Source organism: Labeo rohita, chromosome 23 (assembly GCF_022985175.1).
Source record: "Labeo rohita strain BAU-BD-2019 chromosome 23, IGBB_LRoh.1.0, whole genome shotgun sequence".
In the NCBI taxonomy this organism is placed as follows: Eukaryota; Metazoa; Chordata; class Actinopteri; order Cypriniformes; family Cyprinidae; genus Labeo; species Labeo rohita.
In genome coordinates this window covers 28,297,063-28,318,061 of record NC_066891.1, presented here as the reverse complement: position 1 = coordinate 28,318,061, position 20,999 = coordinate 28,297,063, and the positions used below count along the sequence as shown (strand labels likewise).

General features: G+C 39.5%; 1 protein-coding gene and 1 pseudogene across 1 annotated transcript in view; both read left to right on the top strand.

Moving 5' to 3' along the window:
* The window catches only part of LOC127154400 (uncharacterized), a 4,532-nt gene extending 2,674 nt beyond the window's left edge, over nt 1-1,858 (top strand). The window contains exons 2-4 of the mRNA XM_051095895.1: nt 195-307; nt 387-905; nt 1,586-1,858. Of these exons, the coding sequence (XP_050951852.1) occupies nt 195-307; nt 387-905; nt 1,586-1,858 (905 nt within the window). The remainder of the gene's footprint in view (nt 1-194; nt 308-386; nt 906-1,585) is intronic.
* Nucleotides 1,859-7,501: 5,643 nt separating this feature from the next.
* On the top strand, nt 7,502-20,989 carry LOC127155322 (NACHT, LRR and PYD domains-containing protein 3-like; annotated as a pseudogene).
* The last annotated feature ends 10 nt before the right edge of the window (nt 20,990-20,999 follow it).

Here is a 20,999-nt window from a genome sequence, read left to right as displayed (position 1 = left end):
AATAGCCTGATGTTAAAGATGTTATGACTCAGTTATGAATAGAAAATCTTGTAGTTGCATTGTTTTACAGGTTTAGAGACCGTAACATGTTTTTTGTGATCTTGTGTGTTTCAGAAGCGTATGCGAAGGGCCCATTGCTGGGGCGAGGTGGATTCGTGATGGACTGCCAGTAAGACATTTTGTTCACTTTTTAGAACTTTTGATATCAGTGGATGTCATCCGTCAGTGTGATTTACTGCACTTTATCTGTTTACAGGTTGCCATCAAGTACATTTCTAAAGGCAGGACGCCTGAGACGCTGAAAGTTGTAAGTTGAGTGTGAATCTGTTGTTCTGTCTCTGTCTCTGCGTTCAGATCTGGATATAATGGATCATTTGTCACTGCAGGAAGGCCATGGTCGGCTGCTGCTGGAGGTGGCATTGATGACCCTGGTCAGTTCAGCTCCTGCCTGCCCCAATGTCCTGCAGTTGCTGGAGTGGTTTGACCATCGCAGACGCTTCACCATGATCCTGGAGCGTCCAGTTCCTTGCCAAGATCTCCAAAGTTTCTGTGAGGAGAATGGACATCTAGATGAGAGTCTGGCTAAGAAAGTCCTGCTGCAGGTGATTAGCGCTCTGAAACACTGCAAGAGCCGCGGAGTCCTGCACCGGAACATCAAACCAGAGAACCTGCTGATCTCCACGGAGTCGCATGACATCAAGCTGCTGGACTTCGGCTGTGGAGATCTGCTGAAAGACTCGGCCTACAAATACTTTGCAGGTTGGTTTGATCTCACTACAGTGATCTGTTTGTCAACTTTTGATGATTGTCTTGATGAAAGTCCCGTTCGCAGCTCTTGTCACACCATTCTCCCAACCCCCTCCCCTACCCATGTCCCACAGCACCGCCGTCCAGTTCTAGCGCAAGTATACCTCTGCTAATGGCACAAGCACCAGCGCCCACTCTGCCCCACGAGTAGTCTCTAGCGTGGGCATGCCTCCGCTAATGACCCAGGCTCCGATGCCCGCCATTTCCCCTCTCTTCCCTTCTCTTTCCTCCACCCCAGGAACCGTCCGCAGTGTGAGCACGCCTCCGCTAGCAGTTCCGGCAGCCACCTTCCCTCCTCCCCAAACCCACTCTCCCTTCTCACTAACCTCAGACACATCCCTACCAGTCCCCCTCTAATGCCCTAGCGCTGGAACCACCCCCCATTCCCAACTCCATCAGGACCCAGATTCTGGCAGGTGCGGACATGAATCTTTTTTTCCCTTTTGTCCCCAATTCCACCTTCACCAGCCGATCGCCAAATCAACTGCGGCGAATTTTCACCCTTAAAAATACAGCGCACAACCTGTCACGTATATTGTCATTTGCCGAATTCACCATCGCCTTCACCCAGTACACAGAAGTCATCTGTGCCACCTTTCCCCACAGGAGACGTGAGCGCAGCGTCTATCTAAGATAGTTGCTGAACTCGTGTTATCATACGGAGTTTCCCGCTTTTACACCTACGGGCCACCAGCTCTCCGCAGGATTCAACAATCGAGCCTGCGGCTGCATCGTGGGGCCACAGGCCTTCCCACCCTGCCACTGCTTATACTTCTAGAGGCTGAATCACGGCATCACCATCCAGGCGTCAGCCACCTTTTCCAGCGTCTTCCTATGCATGAGACCTCTACTCCGCCCCAGCCACAGGGAAACGGATCATAGCAGGACTCCGCCAGGCGCCAGCTCCAGCGTCATCATCCCGTGCCGATCAACAAAAGTGGATCTCCTCGATCTCTATGCTTCTCTCCAAGCAGGGGAACTTCCAAACTCCACTCCTGCCTCCAGGCCCCCGGGCACGGGCCGTAGCGTTCCCTACTCACGGTCCAAGTGAATCACCATTCCTTCTAGGATGGGTTCCCAGCCGTCGGGACGCAGCAGAAGACTGTCAGCAAGCCTGGGCCGCGCCCTGAATGCTGTAGTCAACAATCAACCGAACGGCAGCTCGCTGCTCATGCCAGCAGAGAGCCGGCCATCGCCCCTACAAGCCACCGCGGTAGCACAAGCTCGCTCCCACCGACGGGAGCGCCTTTCCCCACAGGAGACGCAAGCTCAGCGTCTGTCTAAAATGGTCGCCAAACTCACGTTATCATACAAATTTATCATGTAAATTGTTTGCCGCTAAATACGCCATCCGGGTAGCTCAGTGGAACCAGTGCCCTTATTGGGGGGCTCTGGACACCGAACTCCACAGCAGAGTGTTCCTGGGCTGCCGCAACATCTCTTGCGCAGTCTGCCGTTCATTGTCCCACTCCACCATCAGCTGCCCTTTCATCAATCCATGCATTCCTCCCTGCCCCGAATCATCCCAGCCTGAATCCACCAATCCTATGTCCCGCGCCTTATGGATACCCCAGCCACTCCCACATTTCGCCGCCGCCCATCGTCCTCCAGCAGCCAGGTCTGCGCCTGCTTTAATAGCGGCATATACACAAGACAACGATGCCGTTACATGCACGTTTGCAATTTTTGTGGCGGTGCTCATGCCCGTCTGATTTGCCCCATCCAAAAAGCTGCAAATAAAAATTCTAAGCAATATTTATCGACTCCTGTAAATCTTTCTCATTTGACTGCAGAATTGCTTCATCACCCTGACTCTCAATTTACAGATTATGTTCTTTCAGTTCTCTCACATGGCTTCCACCCCTGTGTCCAAAGTCTCCCCTCCCAAAACTTCATCTGCCCCACTCTCCACGCCGAACCTGAAACAGTCAACCTCCTAATTAAAAAAGAAATAGACGCAAATTTCACGATCGGCCCCTTTTCCGTCCCTCCCTTCAGCATTTTTCGGGTCAGCTTGGTATTGTACAGGCTGCTCGTTGTTACGTGTCATGCTGGACGGACGAGACGTGAAACGAGATACAATACAAGCAAACACTTTAATATAAATCTTCATAGGAATCAGGCAGGAACAGGCAGAAACACAACGGTACATCCACACACTTAGAAATAACGTTAAGGACCGACAGAGAACTCAGAAAACAAGCAGACTTATAAAGGGTGAGACTAACTACAATCACAGGTGTAGGGGATGACGATAATGAGGGTTAAACCAAAACAGACAGATCGACGGGGGGAGACAATGGGAGAAACCAAAGACATAAACAGACATAACTGTGACATTACGCCCCCCTCCGAATTGGAGCGTCTCGCGCCGTATAACATCGAAAAAAAACGAAAAAGAAGGGTAGGTAGGCGGTTCAGGAGGCCATGGCCGGACAGACAGTTCAAATAAACATAACATAGTCCAGGGGGGTGACGAAGGTGGAAGGAGCCAAGGAGGAAACAGGAGGGACCCGGAGCAGGAGAAGCAGAGAGAGACCCAGACCACAGCCATGATGTCGACCCACGGTGGAGCCGACGGAGGGAGGAGCCATGGTGGAGGAAGGGCTGACGACTCCAGGGGGCCGACCGATGGAGGCAGAGCCGCTGGCGGAGGAGCCCGAGGCGGAGACGGAGAGCCGAAGATCCAGGGCGACACCGAGGATCCGGAGGGCCAAGGCGGAGCCCTAGGCTCTGGCGACCAAGGCGTAGGCGGAGATCCGGAGGTCCGCGGCTGAGCCGGAGCGACAGAGGATGGAGGCTGTGCCGGAGGGAGGGGGGAGACCTTAGGAGCCGGTGGGATGGAGTGACGAGGCGCAGCCGGAGGAACAGAGTCCTGAGGTGACGGAGGGACGACGACCGACCAGGGCGGAGCCGAAAAGACGAGGGAGCCCGGTGGAGCTGGTGGACCGATGGGCGACGATGGAGACAAGGGCGCTGAGAGCCGTGGTGGAGCCGTGGTGGAGCCGCAGGGTCGGAGGGCCGAGGCAGAGTTCTGGACTCTGAGGCTGGAGGCGGAGATGAGGGATCCTCCAGCCCTGACGCCGATGGAAGCTGGCAGACCCGCGGCGAGCCCACTGCACAGGTGGAAGACTGAGGGTGAGCAGAGGGGCTGTCAGGGGACAGCGGTGAGCAGACAGATGTTGACATAGGCAGAAGAGGGAGGGTGGGTGGGGATTCCATACAGGCAGGTATAACGTGACAGGTAGATATTTCCGTAAAGAAGTCTATTAAATCCCCAGAGTTATTTTCTAGAACTTCTGTAGAAAAGTCAATTAAATCCCCAGAGTAGTTCTCCAGCTCACCCCCAGCAGTGGTGCAGTGGACAGGGCTTTCCATAGCCCTCACTTGCTCCATCTTGCACTCCCCCGTCGTGGTAGTTGTAGCCGGCTCTCGCACCTGATCGGACGTGTAGGACTCTGGCTCTGTGGTGATCTTTGACTCTGTCGCTCGTGGCTCTGGCTCGTCATCCGCGGTGGGCTTGGGCTCAAACTCCGCGTGTCGGGGTGCTGGTTGGCTGGGCTCTGGGTCTTGAGTGGGGCTGGTGTCATCCTCCGCGGTCAACGAAGATCTACAGGACACCAGCACCCACTCTATGTAGTCGGCGAAGCTCTCTCGTGGACCCTCCCTGGACAGCTGCGCTTTGGTGGCGATGTTCAGTCCTGCATGGTAGAATGTGCAAAGGCTGCTGTCTGGGTAGTGTGTGAGTGGTACGAGGTGGACGAAGTCTCTAGTGTGGTCCACAAGAGAGCGATTCCCCTGCTCCAGGAGAAGGAGGAGGACGGCGGGGTTATCCATAACAAAGTAACGAAAAATAAACACTGAGTAAAAAACTGAAAAATAAAGCAGGGAAACGCCGGGGAAAAACTGTTTTGGTCGGTCCTTCTGTTACGTGTCGTGCTGGACGGACGAGACATGAAACGAGATACAATACAAGCAAACACTTTAATATAAATCTTCATAGGAATCAGGCAGGAACAGGCAGGAACACAACGGTACATCCACACACTTAGAAATAACGTTAAGGACTGACAGAGAACTCAGAAAACAAGCAGACTTATAAAGGGTGAGACTAATTACAATCACAGGTGTAGGGGATGACGATAATGAGGGTTAAACCAAAACAGACAGATCGACGGGGGGAGACAATGGGAGAAACCAGAGACATAAACAGACATAACTGTGACACTCGTAGCCTCTCTCACGGTGGGATTGAATATCATTCCCATAGCGGAGAAAGCTCTGCGATGTCTCGTGAAAGCTCGAAAGGAAACGTCTCCGGTTACTATGGTAACCTTGGTTCCCTGAGAGTGGGAACGAAACAACGTGGAGGTCGCCTTGTTCACTGTTCGACCAGCAAAGCGGCGTTAAGTATCATATTCTGATGTATTTGTCGCGTGCACCGCATTTTATACTGCCTCTCAAGCTCGTCAGTATTTGCATGCGATTTGCATACTTCGCAACAATTGGCCAGTCAGTTAGACTGGCAGGACCCAATAGGACATCAGGAAAGGTTGGAAGCAAAGGAGTTCCCATAGCGGATAAAGCTCTGCGATGTCTCGTTCCCACTCTCAGGGAACCAAGGTTACCATAGTAACTAGAGATGCTTTTAACGCAATTTGAAGTAGAGAAAGTGAGGAAAAATGTGACAGTGTGTAAATAGGCATAATATGGGAAGGGGAAGACAAGAACAGAGTGTAAACTAGGCAAGACAAGATAGAGAAAGGACCAAGAAAAAAAGAAAAACCAGAATAAATCTTAGTAGTCAAGTAAGTCCAGTAGGTGCTGTTAGACATGAAGAATGCAAATCACTTTAAACTTAAGTTTTTTATGATCAGAACAGTAACTAAAATATTGTATGTTGAGGTGTGATAAAAGTCACTGTACTGCAGAGTGTAAAAAATAGAACGGGACAATAGAACAAATAATAAAAATAGAAATATGAAAAATCAGGAAATTAAACCTATAGCAATTGTTTTGATGATCTATTACTCTGTCAGTTATATCTTTTTCAGTCTAATAAAAAATATATTAGTATTATTATTCTTTTACTACAAGTTATTATATCCTGCCCAGTGTTGTCATCAAAACAACATATGAATAGACAGTTAAGAAGAAAAATATAGTGGATTTATGTATGTAGGCTGTGCTATACTGTACATTATGTGCAACAGGGTTAAAATAAAAGCCCAGCCTACAGTAACAACAGCAAACAAAAGCGCAGACTAAAAACACACGCGCATTAATTTATTGGGATAATAAAAGTTATATTACTTTTATACCCTGTCCCTTTTTTAACAGTCCCTTTTCATTTACTTCTTTCATAAAAATACAACTTGTATTATTCTGTATGTAGAATTTTAAGTGTACATTTAACGCCCAATAAAATCTATATCTAACATTGCTTAATGTATATTTAAGTCAGAATTATTGCACATTAAATATATTACCATAGAAAAATATTATTAAGAAAACATCTAATGAGGCTTAATGTATTAAGACTGATATTAAAGGACCAAAACAGTATACTAGATTATTATTATTATTATTATAAACACCTACACAAAGTTTCATGTTGTGTTTCCCACTGAAGACCATTATAAAGAAATGCTTAACATTAAACTTGCACATGCAGTTCAGATCATTTTAAATCTTAAATCCAAATATATATGAATATATGAATCATAGCCTACATGTTATTTGGCTTTGTTAAATTTGAATTTATAATGTTTCTTAATAAGCCAGATGCTTATCTAAGTTCTAATTAAGATGCATATTTATCAGGTATGGCCCACTTTACCTAAAAAAACCATTTGTTGGGACAACAGAAAAAAAAGTTAGCTAATTTGCGCCATCTTGCTTCTTAAAGCAGTTACAAAGCTGAGTGCATCAGATGACATCAGTGGTAAGACCTTTTTTGACCATTAAACTAGAAGCTTAACAGTCTCATGTTCATGCTAACTAAAACAAGCAAACAAAACTAAGAGCAATGAACCCTTAAAGACAAACAGAGTTGGATGATGGGAAAATTTTAAATAGTAGAAGACAATTAATGTTGGACTAAAATTGTTGGATTAAAATTTTTTAATTAATATTGTAATATTGCTAGAGTGTTGGTCTTGTTACTTGGCCGAGCCCAACATTTTTGCAAATAAACCCCTTCAATTCCATGGTCCTGCTTACTTTTCATTTAGTCTGAAACATTTCATCCTAAGGAGATTCTTATTGCCACATAAATACTGCACTGACTGATCAAAAGACTATCTCACAAATTATATAATGAAGTGTGATTAACAGATAGCCACATAGAATGGAGAAGATATACTGAGAATAAGAGTGAACAGAGGAAGTTAGCGGTAAGAGTGAAAGGGAAAGAATAAATGAGTTGAACCACATGATTAAGTATGAAGATCATGAGATTTTTTAGTAAACTAATCTTACCAAAGCAGTTTTTCATGTTAGAAGTATAACAACTTTTCTTTAAAGACTTCGATATTCATTCATCTTATTGCTGGTTAGAAATAAAAAGTAGGTGTCCACTATGGACTTTAAAACTTGAGTAAACTCTTTAATGGTTGTTCTGAACTTCCTTCTCCATGAGGTCAAATTATTTTTATGCAGAAATGAAAGTGAAGGTAGATATTTTTTTCCCCGTGATCAACCAAAAGTAGTTTAGAGGAATGAATCTACTTGGTGTGGACACTGAACAACTTGCAAACTCAGTCTAAACACAAATGTGTTGTTTTCTGCTGAGGACTTTTGAAGCAGAGGTGAGTTTGACATTGTAGGTATACTGATTAACTGTTCATTTTGTAAATCGTTTGTGTGACTAATTCTTACACAATGATTATATGTGTTTGCAGGCATTAAGACCCGTTAACAAGAAAACATGACCTCCAGATTTAGGCTTTCACTGAAACATAAAACAAAAACTTCAAAGAGGTTAGAATACTGGATGATACATGTACAGTGAAGTAATATATTCAGATGGTACTAGATGGTATTTGGATACTTATTTCAGACTCAACAATTAAAGACTTTCGTAATCTGACTTTTTTTTCTTTCTATACCAGTTCAATTCAGAAAAGACCATCCCAATCTGACCGCAGCGGTGTGTCTTTGAAGAGTGACCAGTCAAGGAATCCTGATGTTAATTTCAAAGAAAGACACTCTTTTGCTGAGAAAAGGTCAGTATCACCATTTAACACATCTAACAAGTTATTAACAGGTTTACATCCAACCAAATGTGATGAGTATTTGAATTGAGCTATGAAAAGTACTATGTAGAGGTTACGCATCAAATAATCACGTCACTTTTATATCCTGATTTTTTACAGAGGGAAATCTGGATTTAAAATGCACAGTAATGCCAGTTGTAAAGCGTGTATAGATTATAAGTAATCTGCTGAATAGATTATAGATATATAAATACAGGGCAACTGTAAAGACAGTACATAGTAGAACATTAAAAGAAAAGTTATTAACAGGCAATGTAAATATTAATAAACTATTTCTGATTAACTACAGCGACAATAAGGATGGACCTTACTCCTCAAGTAAAAAATACCAGAATGCAGTCTTCAAGGTGTGTATTTGTCTGTTTTATGATGGTTATTTGTTTGCTTATATTGTGGTTACTGTGTGTGGGTGTACATATATTTGGGTCATTAACACAACCACATGACTAAATTCATGTGATTCATGTGATATTGTTCCTTAAACAATGCTTTCAGATGCTTAAGCGCACAGCCATTTCTCTGGTTAAAAATGAACTAAAGAAGTTTAAGAAACTGCTGAGCCCAGATTACCCACAATGCTCTGAAAGAGAGGAAGAGGATGATGAAGGTCAGACCAATGTCAGAGATGCGGTTCTGGAGATCACACTGCACGTTCTGAGGAAGATGAATCAGACAGACATTGCCAACACATTACAGACCAGTAAGATCTCTGGGAAATATAACAAGTACATCCATTTTACCTTAAAGGCAGCATGAAATCCTATTCAAAACCAATTTTTCTTCTGTGATATGACATTTTCTCAAGTGCTTTTCAGGCTTGATAGATTTCTTTGAGCAGTCGTCTCAAACTCAATTCCTGGAGGGCCACAGCTCTCTGAAACCCTAATCAAACACACCTGATTCAGCTAATCCAGGTCTTCAGGATTACTAGAATCTTTCAAGCGGGCAGGAGTTGGAACTTGTTGGAACTAAATTCTGCAGAGATGCGGCCAGTGGAGTATCTTTGTTTTAAAAAGTTTTTTTTTTTTTTTTTTGGCCTTTTTGCCTTTATTATTATAGGACAGTATTAGGCCCAGAATTTGTAACATCTGTGAATAAATGCATGGATATGCATTAAACATTCAAACAGTCTAGTGGAAGAATTTGCATTAGGCCTGTAGGGGGTTTTTGGTTCTAATCCACCATCTATTTTTCCCCCTTATTAAAATCATCAGCAATCGTATATGCAGAGCAGGGACACAATTTGTGCTTTGTTTTGAATGAATAGATAGTCTCCGCAATGTTTAAGCAATAGGTTAAAGTGCTGGTGTGCAAGTGCAACAAGAGAAAATTCTGTTACTAAAAATGTTGCAGCGAACATTCAACATGATTTTAAAAACAACAGATTCCAGGGCTAGATCGCAGCTTATTTAACAGAAACCAATGTTATATATGTTTCAGCTGCATCAGGTACGTCCTTGCCGCAAGATGTTTCACAAAAGTAATGGGGACAATATTGACCATGGCAAAAAGTGGTGGGGACATGTCCCACCCGTAAATTATGCTTATGGAATTGAGTTTGAGACCTCTGTCTTTGAGAGAATATTTTCATCTATTTTCACTGATAACATGCTTTAACACAACTAAAATGACAAGGGTTGATATAAGAACATCTTTAGTAAATCGGCATTCCTGTACCTCAAATATTACATTACGGCATTAACAGTGGTAAGGTCATAGATTAAATTTGCAGGAAATTGAAGAACTGATCAAATATGTACCTTGAAATCAATGTTAGTCACTTGGATAAAATGCATACACGTTAATGAAAATTAGGTGTACATGATGTTTTGCCAAACATACCTGAATGTCCTTCTGTCTACCAGAACTGACCCCCATGAGTCATCAAGTACTAAAATCCAGCCTGAGGGCAAAATTTTATAGAATTCATGAAGGAATTTCACTGCAAGGAAAAACAACTCTTCTGCATGAGATCTACACTGAGCTTTACATCACAGGAGAGAATAGAGAGTTCAGTATTCAACATGAGGTGAGACAGATTGAGACAACATCCTGGACACCAGAGACACCGGAAGCACCAATTAAATGCAATGACATTTTTAAAGTCTTACCTGGACAGAACAAGCCCATCAGAACTGTACTGACTAAAGGAGTTGCTGGAATTGGAAAAACAATAGCTGTGCAGAAGTTTATTCTGGATTGGGCAGAGGGAAAAGACAATCAGAACGTCCACTTCATATTTCCACTTCCTTTCAGAGAGCTCAATTTGATGAAGGAGAAGAACATTAGCCTGATGGAGCTTCTACATCAGTTTTTCACAGAGTTAAGATTACCAAATTGTGATGACTATAAAATCATGTTTATATTTGATGGCCTGGATGAGTGCAGACTTCCTCTTGATTTTCAGAACAATGATATTTTGTGTGATGTAACTGAATCAGCCTCAGTGGATGTTCTCCTCACAAACCTCATCAAGGGGAATCTGCTTCCATCAGCTCTCCTTTGGATAACCTCTCGACCAGCAGCAGCCAGTCAGATCCCTCCTGAGTGTGTTGACCAGGTCACAGAAGTACGAGGGTTCAATGACCCTCAGAAGGATGAGTATTTCAGGAAGAGAATAAGTGATCAGAGTCTGGCCAGTATAATCATCACACATGTCAAATCATCAAGGAGCCTCTACATCATGTGTCACATCCCAGTGTTCTGCTGGATTTCAGCCACTGTTCTAGAGAGGATGTTGAGTGAAGCAGAGAATGCAACAATCCCAAAGACTCTCACTCAAATGTTCACACACTTTCTGATCTATCAGATCCAACAAAGAAGCCACAAGTACCAAGGGAACACTGAAGCAGACCTTCAGCAGACAACAGAAACCATATTTTCCCTGGGAAAACTTGCTTTTCAACAACTAGAAAAAGGCAACCTGATCTTTTATGAGGAAGATTTCAGAGAATGTGGCATTGATGTCAAAGAAGTGTCAGTGTATTCAGGACTGTGCACCCAGATCTTCAGAGAGGAGTTTGGACTGTACCTGGGAAAGGTGTACAGCTTTGTTCATCTCAGCTTTCAGGAGTTTCTAGCTGCTTTATTCAAATTTCTTTCCCTAATCCTAAAACCTACCAAGCATTTTAAACTGTTTAGCTCCACAGTGACTGATTTGCTAAAAAGAGAAGTGGACAGAGCCTTGCAGAGCGAGAATGGACACCTGGACCTTTACCTTCGCTTCCTTCTGGGCCTCTCATTGGAGTCAAATCAACGTCTCTTACAAGGCCTACTGACACATACAGAAAATATATGCCTAATAAACAAACAAAAAATCATTAAATATCTCAAGGAAAAAATCAAGGGTAATCCCTCTCCAGAAAAATCCATCAATCTGTTTCATTGTCTGAATGAACTGAATGATCATTCTCTAGTGCAGGAAGTCCAAGCATATCTGAAGGAAACAGGTCCTAGTGGTCTCTCTGGAGTCAAACTCTCTCCTGCTCAGTGGTCGGCTCTGGGGTTTGTGTTGCTGAACTCAGAAGAGGAGCTAGATGAGTTTAAACTCAGTAAATATGATCAATCAGAAGAATGTCTTCTGAGACTTCTGCCAGTGGTCAAAGCTTCTACAAAAGCTGAGTGAGTATTTGTATTGTATATCTGTAAAAGAAATCTTAAAAAAAAAGATCTAGTTAATAATAAATAATAATAAAAATAAATAATAAATCAACAGTCTTAGAATTATATTCTTTGTATTCATGATGGTTTCATATGTTTTGGAAAAACGTTGAAACCATTTTCAAAGAAAGTCTACATTTATTGACTCTTTAAAAAAATGTGTGGTGTAACCATAAATTTAAAAATTCTATATTTTTATTACACCTTCAATGCATGTACACCATAATTAACCCTCTGGGGTCTGAGGGAGTTTTGGGGCCCTGGAGAAGTTTTGACATGCCCTGATATTTGTGCTTTTTTTCAGTATCTTAAAAACATATCCATGGCTAAAGTCTGGTTACACTGTAATCAGCACAAACTGGGTTACAATAATATGTAAGCAACATGAATGTAAAAAAACATCCTGGAGTCGTGAGACATTTTGATGCAATGAAATGAATCATACTTCATAATGTTTCACTTGCTATAGAATGAATTATAGTTTATATTGTACTATGAAAGCGATTACACTATGAAAAGTGAAGGCAGCTCGTGGGCATGATCTAATTAAAAATAATCAAGCAGATGGGAGAGACTGAACATCGTGTTGGTTTCATACGGATTACTTCATCAGAGAATATTTGTTTTCGCCAAGAGGGGCTTCACCTAAAAATAAAAATATCAAGCTTTCTATAGAAATATCTCTTGTGTGTGTGTCATGTATTTGCTGAGTTTTAGTTCATTTCAATGATGCATTTAAAAAAAATACATGTGGAGACTGAGACTGCTGAATGCGCACCCTGTTTATTTTCTTTGTTTTGCAAAAGCATTATGTTTTGTTGATATTGTGTGTCCAGCCTGCTTCAACACACCTGCCTGTGATTTTCAACAATTCCTGAAAACGCTGATTAGCGTTTTATCCCCCCCCAAAAAAAAAAAAAGAATTTTAATTCATAAATTAAAAAACATGCTCATTTTAGATAAGGTGTATTTAAGGCACAGTGTATGAATGTCATATGTTATGTAATGTAATGTATTATGTATTTATTTTATTTGAATACATATGCAGAGTTCAGATGCAAAAGCCTCTAAATCCATCTGACATCTTTCTTTAAAATATGCATTTTTATCAGGCTCAGATGTATAGGTTTCTATGTAAGTACTGGTATTTCTGATTGGGCTGAGGCTGGGATTTTAGGGAGTTTGAAGTGAAAGTATTTGATGGACGTATAATATGTGTCAAAAGCATTCACTCAGTATCGTTATCTCATTTTTGACGGAGATGGCTTTTAGGGGGTTTCGCTTATGAACTCTTCATATATATATATATATATATATATTTATATATATATGTTAAGATAAATTAATAGGACAATAAAGCATCACTCAAACCTGTAAGCCAAAGGCAAAAAGACTATAGGATACTTTATATAAGATGAGATTATAGGCACAACAAGGAAAGGAATAGGGAAGTTAAAGTAGATGATAAAAAGAGGAGGCAAAAGAATAAGGAAGATGAGATGCAGTGACAACTTTGATGAAATAGCTGTATAGCCCATTAGTGACATACAAACACATGCCACATTATTAACATTGTTGTTAAAATGAAATACTTCCATTTCTCTCCCAGGCTGTGTGATTCAAATCTGACATTGAAGAGCTGTTCAGCACTGGCTTCAGTCATTGGTTCAAAGTCATCAAGTCTGGTGGAGCTAGACATGAGCAACAACAACCTACAAGATTCAGGAGTGAAGCTGCTCTGTGCTGGACTAAAGAATCCACAATGCAAACTGGAGACATTACAGTATGCTATCTAACATTTTGTAGTTATACAGCATACTGAATGTGTATCAACACCCAAAATGTCTAATGTTAATTGAATTGGACATTCTAGAGGGGTACATAAGAGCAAAACAACATAATTTAGCTAGCTAGGAAGAGTGATATTAGACATTGTCTTTGCAGGTTGTCAAACTGCTGGATTACACAGGGTGGTTGTACTGCTTTGGCTTCAGCTCTGAGGACAAATCTCTCGCACCTGAGAAAACTGAATCTCAGTGACAATACACTAGGAGACCAGGGATTAAATCTGCTTTCTGAGCTACTGGAGGATCCACAATGCAAACTGGAAAAACTATAGTGAGTGTCATTTCCATATGCACCAGGGGTTCTCAACTCTTGCCCTGAAAGTCTCCCCTACAGAGTTTAACTCCAATTTTAATCAAACATACCTAAACAAGCTCATAAAGATCTTCAGGATTACTAGAAAGTTACTGGTAGGCCAGTTTTCCTGCAAATCTCTGGATTTCCTCTGGAGGAAAGTGGACCTTGTGGGCCAGAATTTAGAATCCCTGACATGGACTGTTATAGACCATTTCGCTAGATGTAAACAATACTGGTCCAGAAGCACTTCCTGTTTTTTTGTTTTTTATTTTTATTTTTTATTTCACATATACAAATACATCTTAAAGGTGCTAATGTAACATTTTCATCCAGTCAAATGTTATGTTGGTTGTATTTTTTTTTTTGTGATGTCTGTGTAAAGTTTTAAAAAAAGAAACAGGAAGTGTATCGGGACCAGTATGTTTACATCTGACGAAATGGTCTATATTAGTCTCTATCGATCAGCCTCTAGCCATATGAAAATTCTTAGATGCCTTTCAGATTTCAGTTCAGTCTAATCTAATGTTTTATCATCTAATCATCCCTCAAAGATACATTTACCTGAGAAGAAAAAAAACATATATGGTATTAATTTTATATATGTGCATTCTCTGTTATTCCATAGGTTAGATTATCACTTGTTTAAAACATAAACATAATGTTCTGTATGTTTTTGCAAAACATATGTCTGTTGTTTGCAAAATGTATATTGCTATAAGATTAGTTTAACAATTTATTCTAATAATTTTATTATTTTATTGTCATATAAACTCAACAAAAATATGTTAATCATTACATTTTGTTAATCTTCATCCATCCATAATGTTTTTGTGTTTGTTGACATGCCAGTGTGAATAGTTTTTATGTATTTGTTTCTGCAGTCTTTCTAACTGCAGCATTGGAGAGGAAGGTTGTGCTGCTGTAGCTTCCGCTCTAACATCAAACCCCTCACACCTAAGAGAACTAAACCTGGGTATGAATAAACCAGAAAATGCAGGAGTAAAGATGCTCTGTCATCTACTTGAAGATCAAAACTGTAAACTGGAGAAATGACAGTAAGTTTTTGATATTCCCATTTTTTCTGTAATTGTTAACAATTGATGCACAAGCATTGGTTACTGTGAGCCAAGTTTTAAAATGTGGTTTGGACAAAAAAAAAAAAAATATTTTAAAGGTTAATTTGGCTAAAACTGTGGCACTAGACACATCATACTGTGTAGGTAAAATGTTTTCTCTCTTCAGGTTGTCTAAGAGCAGCATTAAAGAAGAAGGGTTTGCTCTTCTGGTGTTAGCTCTGAGATCAAACCCGTCATACCTGAGAGAACTAGATCTGAGTAGGAATAAACCAGGAGACTTAGGAGTGAAGGTGCTCTCTGATCTACTGAAGGATCCATACTGTAAACTGGAGATACTACAGTGAGTGTACCAGTTATACAAAAGAGTAACAGTATAGTTAGCTTGCATAAAAGTTGGGTGGCTATACTTTTATAAAATGAAATCAAATACCATATTTCTTATGTTATACCTACATGATAATTTTTATGTCAAAACCGGTGCATACTGAGGTGTATTTGTTCTTATTTTTACACAACTGACAAAACAAGCTTTAACTTTTTTCAGTATTTGGATTTGTCAGACTCGGATGTGCATCAGGTTGTTGCACAGATTTGTATTAAAGACATGTTAAATATAAAAATAAAATATAAAATTGGAACTACTTAACAGATGTCCAAGATGTCACGTTAATGAGTAAATATACATTTTTGCTCTTTCTGAATTTTACCTTAAGCTTGTTTCCTAACAAGGTCCCAGGGTCACAGAAGAGCTCAGAAATGCTTTTGCAAGCATTACTTTGAAAACAGTAACTTCATCCATGTGGATTAGTTTAAAGCAAAAAATAAATGCCATGGTTCTTAGCAACATACTGCAGTGCCAACTACTTCCACTTATTTATGTTCATATGTAAGTGTGAAAGATTTCTTTCTTTTATGCAGACTATCTAACTGCAGTATTGATGAGGAAGGCTGTGCTTCTTTGTCTTTGGCTCTGAGAGCAAACCCTTCATACCTGAGAGAGCTTGATCTCAGCTCAAACAAACCTCAGGACTCAGGAATAAAACAGCTCTCTGATCTACTGGAGGATCCACAATGTAAACTAGAGAAACTGAAGTGAGCGTTATACATTAACACATAAGCTGCACTCATGTACTTAATAACAGTTTAATTAAGTAACAAAAAGAGAAGCATGAAATAGAGTAGTAAAAACATGAGTTGCCTCTTTAGTAAAAAAAAAAAAAAATCTTTTTAGACTTATCAGTCACTCCATTACACTGTTTTCTTGTTTCGTCTCTTTGCAGGTTGTGTAATTGCAATATTGGAGAGGAAGGTTGTTCTGCTCTGGTCTCAGCTTTAAGATCAAACCCTTCACACCTAAAAGAGTTTGATCTCAGCTCAAACAAACCTCAAGACTCAGGAGTGAAGTTACTTTCTGATCTACTGGAGGATCCACAGTGTAAACTTGAGAAACTAATGTAAGCTATATATGCGTAACTATTACAAGCTGCATTTATATACTTGGTACACAGGGTTAATTTTCCCCAGAAAATGAAAATTGTTGTGACTTTCTATCATTTTCAAAGCAATCTTTTATGCAATCTGAGAGATTTCTGTTCCTCTACTGAAAGTGAGTTTTACCAAATCTTTGATGTTTCAAAAAGTTCATTCCACTGTTTGTAAAAGTTTTTTTTTTTTTTTTTGGTCGTCCATATCGCTACCATAGTGGGAAGTCATCACTTTCTCAATACATATAAAGTTGTTCAGTACTACGATTGTAATCAGTAAAGTGCCTAGCAATCAGAGAAGTAAAATCATGTCTAAAAAAGGCTGATTTATGTTCACTCTTTCTGATCCTCAATGATCTCAATGTTTTCTCAACGTAAATCATTGGACATAGACATTAAAGTTAACATGGCAGGTTACTTGAAAACAGCTTTTGGCAAAAAATCTGAAGCTAAATTTCGGATGTTTTATTTTCAGAGTATCCTTTGGGTTTGTTTTTTGTAAACTTTTTTTTTTTTTCCCCCAGCAAAATGTTTATGAATCTATTTTTTGTGTGTGTGTGTGTGTGTTATTGTACCCATTTGTTCCAGGTAAGGTTGAACTTGAGTTTGTGGATTGGTTATGATCACCTGATGATATTTGTTGTTTGTTATATAATCACTGAGAAAGATGGATTTGTTACACTAATGAAGACAGATAGCCAGAATATCTTTTATTGATTTGATCTCCTGCTATAACTTAATGATCACTTAATGGTCACATAATATTAACCGATTTTATTTAGTCTTTTATTCATATATAAAAATTCATCAACACATATACTGTACATACAGAAACAGAAAATCAAACATGCTTTCTTGACACACAAAACCCAATGAAGTTTGTTTCTTACTTGTCAAGCAAGTAGGGTTGCTTAGGTTTTATGAGTTTTTTGAAGCGTCAGTGTTTTGGGTGAATAAACTTTCAGTGACAGATTTCACTGAAAATACAGTACTGTGCAAAAGTCTTAGGCCACTAGTATTTTCATTAGCTAAAAAATGGTTTAAAGTCTGTCTTTTGCTGTAGTCTGTCAGTAGGAAATGTCAGATTACATTTCCAAACATTCATTTTGCCATTAATCGTAATAATCCAGTGAGATTTTTGTTTGCACAAGGAGTCTGACAACAGCGAGTGCTCTGCACAGAGATCTGATCTCATCATCATCCAGTCTGTCTAGAATGACATGAAGAAACAGAACAAGCTCAGACAGACTAAATCCAGAAGAACTGTGACAAAGTCTCCAGGATGCTTCAATAAGCCTACCTGCAAAGCTGCAGCATTGTTAAAAGTTTTAGGCACTTGTACAGTAAAATGCTGTAAAACAAGGATGCTGTCATAAACAGATTTTCTTTATCAATTACCTTCTATTAACTAAATTAAATCAACATTTGGTGTGACCATTCTTTGTGTTTACAGCAGCTTTTTCCGTAGGTGCACGTGCGCAAAATTTTTCAGGTAGCTTTGCAGGTAGGTCTCTTGAAGCATCTTGGAGACGTTGCTACAGTTCTTCTGGATTTACTCTGTTTCAGTTTGTTCTGTGTCTTCATGTCATTCCAGGAAGACTGGATGATTATGAGATTAGATCAGTGTGGAGTACTGGCTGTTGTCAGATTCCTTGTGCAAACAAAAATCTCACTAGATTATTACAATTAATGCCAAACAGAATGTTTGGAAATGTAAACCAATATTTTTTATTGACACACTTCAGCAAAATATAGAAATAACTTACTTTAAACCATTTTTTAGCTGGTGAAAATACTAGTGGCCTAAAACTTTTGCACAGTACTGTATCTTAATTTGTGTTTCGATGATGAACAAGGTGGATTTGGATTTGGATTTGGAACGACATGAGGATCAGTAAATGAAGGCAGAATTGTCAATTCTAATGTGAACTATTCCTTTAATAAATAGAGGAAACTGAGATTACCATGAAGTTTAATTAAGTAACAAAAAACAGAGGCATACTGAAGTATGAGTAGTATAAACAAAATTAATTGCCTTTTTAGCAAACTAAAATGTGTCATTACACATCAGCCACCACATCACACTGGGTTTTCTTCTCTCTTTGCAGGCTGTGTCACTGCAGTATTGGGGAGGATGGTTGTTCTGCTGTGGCTTTAGCTCTGAGATCAAACTCCTCACATCTGAGAGAACTGAATCTGAGCTTGAATAAACCTGGAAACTCAGTAAAACTCCTGTGTGATCTACTGGAAGAAGCAAATTGCAAGCTAGAGTCCTTAAAGTGAGGAGTTATTGTGTGTGGTGTTTGTTTTGATATTTGAACAACTTGTAATAACTATGTAATAATAATGTCTTTTACTTTTTATGTGCATCTCTTTTTTCTGTTTTTAGACTTTAGACTCCATCTACTTGACCTGTTTGACACTGTCCTACAAAGTAGTCGATGTCCTGGTCTCTACTGCCTTAAAGAAATAATCAACTAATACTCTATAACTCTGTCCAGATGGCTTCAGTCAGATGCCCCCAGTGATCCAGCTCTGCTGTGTCTAGATAGAAATACATAAGTCATATAATAATACTGCAGTAATAACCACATTAATTATGAGTGCTGACACAACACAAAAGCTTCTCTACAATTTCAAATAGCAATATGATTTTTTGCTTACTATACAATTATTGCCACTTAGTACTCCATTTGTCTTTAGTTCTAAAATGTTTTCTTTTTTTAATGTTCAATAGTTCTGTATAACCCTTGGAAGTAATTTTAGACAAACATAGCTGGTTTAGTGCACAAAACTATTGTGTTTAATATTAGCTGAAAAGACGAAATATTCCAAGGCACTCGTGTAGAAAAAAAGCCTTTAATAGACTGGGCTAAATCATTAAAACAATTAAAAGTGTAGATATACGCGTTTTGGCTACACAGCCTTCTGTGTTTATTATTATTATTATTATTACTATTGTTCAGTTGCAGGTAGATCACAGCAGGCCAGGGGTCTTTAACCATTTTCAAGCTAAGGCCCTTTTATACGCTGTATGAAACTGGGTATATGTTATTATATATTAACATGTATAGTATATATTTATAACTATAGTTTTTTAAATAGTTGTTATATATTGAATTATATATCTTCTATGAAAATTCTGTGTACAAGTGATCAGAATTAACCATGTAATTAGTGCAGCAAGCACTTAGAATTGAAGTTTAGGTTTATAGTAACACGCTCATCTCACACTTGTACGGTACCGTACCAATAATGTGCCATTCATTTTTACATTCACCTTGTAGAACATAACACAGAACTGTGCACTGTCAAAATGGATTTATGCTTGATTCAAACCTCTTTCAGGACCTTTTAGTGATGAGTAAACTAGAGTGCAGTCTGAACAATTTAAAAATCACAAATGTCCTGGACTAGGAAAGCTATTGGCAAAACCTTGATGCTGTGATCAGTAAAAAAAAAAAAAAAAATATTCATTTTTGTTGTTGAGTTGTACTTTGGATAATTGCCCTGCTGAAACAACCAGCTCCTGCCCAGTCTGGTATTGATGAAGTCTATGATACCATGTATTTTAAGTTGTCTGCCATACTTCACAGTGGGAATGATATTGTTTTCTACATGGCTACCTTTCTGTCTATGTCAAACCCACCTCTGGTGTTTGTTAATGAAAGGCTGTATTTTGGACTTGTTTGGCCATTGAAAATGCCACTAAAGTCTGGCAAATTTTAGTAACTTGTAAGGTGTGTTATTTTGACAGTTGGTTGAAAGGCTTATTTATGACAAACAATGTAGGTAGCATCTAATCATAGTCTTGGACTCTCTGACCCCAATACCCAACCCATCTGCAATTATACAACCTTACAAATTGTCTGAGAACTGAAAAGATTCTCCTCTCTGTTTCATAGCATCAATATAGACATACATCCTCTTCCAGTTCAACTGTCAACATCTTCAGCTGATTTAAACTACTTAATTATTGCTATAATAATCTAAATGAGCAACTGTTGAACTATTTTTAAGACATTTCCTGATATATCCTAAATGAGGGATGTGTGATGGCCTGTGTTTCTCTCTATATTTAAACTACGGTGAAACATGATTTGATGAAACAAGTCTTGCCTTACTACTTACTACTACAGCAAATAATTACTTTCAATTATTTTTCCTCATATTTTAAGAATAATATATATTTTAAGGCGCTGATATTTCTGGATGCTGCTGTATATTAGTGAAACAAAACTGTCAAATCCCTTTTCAAATACCATCATGTTCCTCATGTTATCACTCAGATAAGTACAATGAAAACTACTAATGTACTAAATAATAATTGCATACCAGTTTCATGTTTATGTGTGACAGCAGATGTGCACTTGTAATTGCTCTTATGTTGATGAATCCAGATTATTTTAAATGAGGTGGCAACTAATACAATACATGCACAAATCATCTCCATATCTCTCAATATGTGTTCTTAAGCTAGAGCTAAATTGACATTTTTGCCTGCAAAATTGCACTGAAATGTAGCTCATGCAACAGCAGATTTACTCACTAAT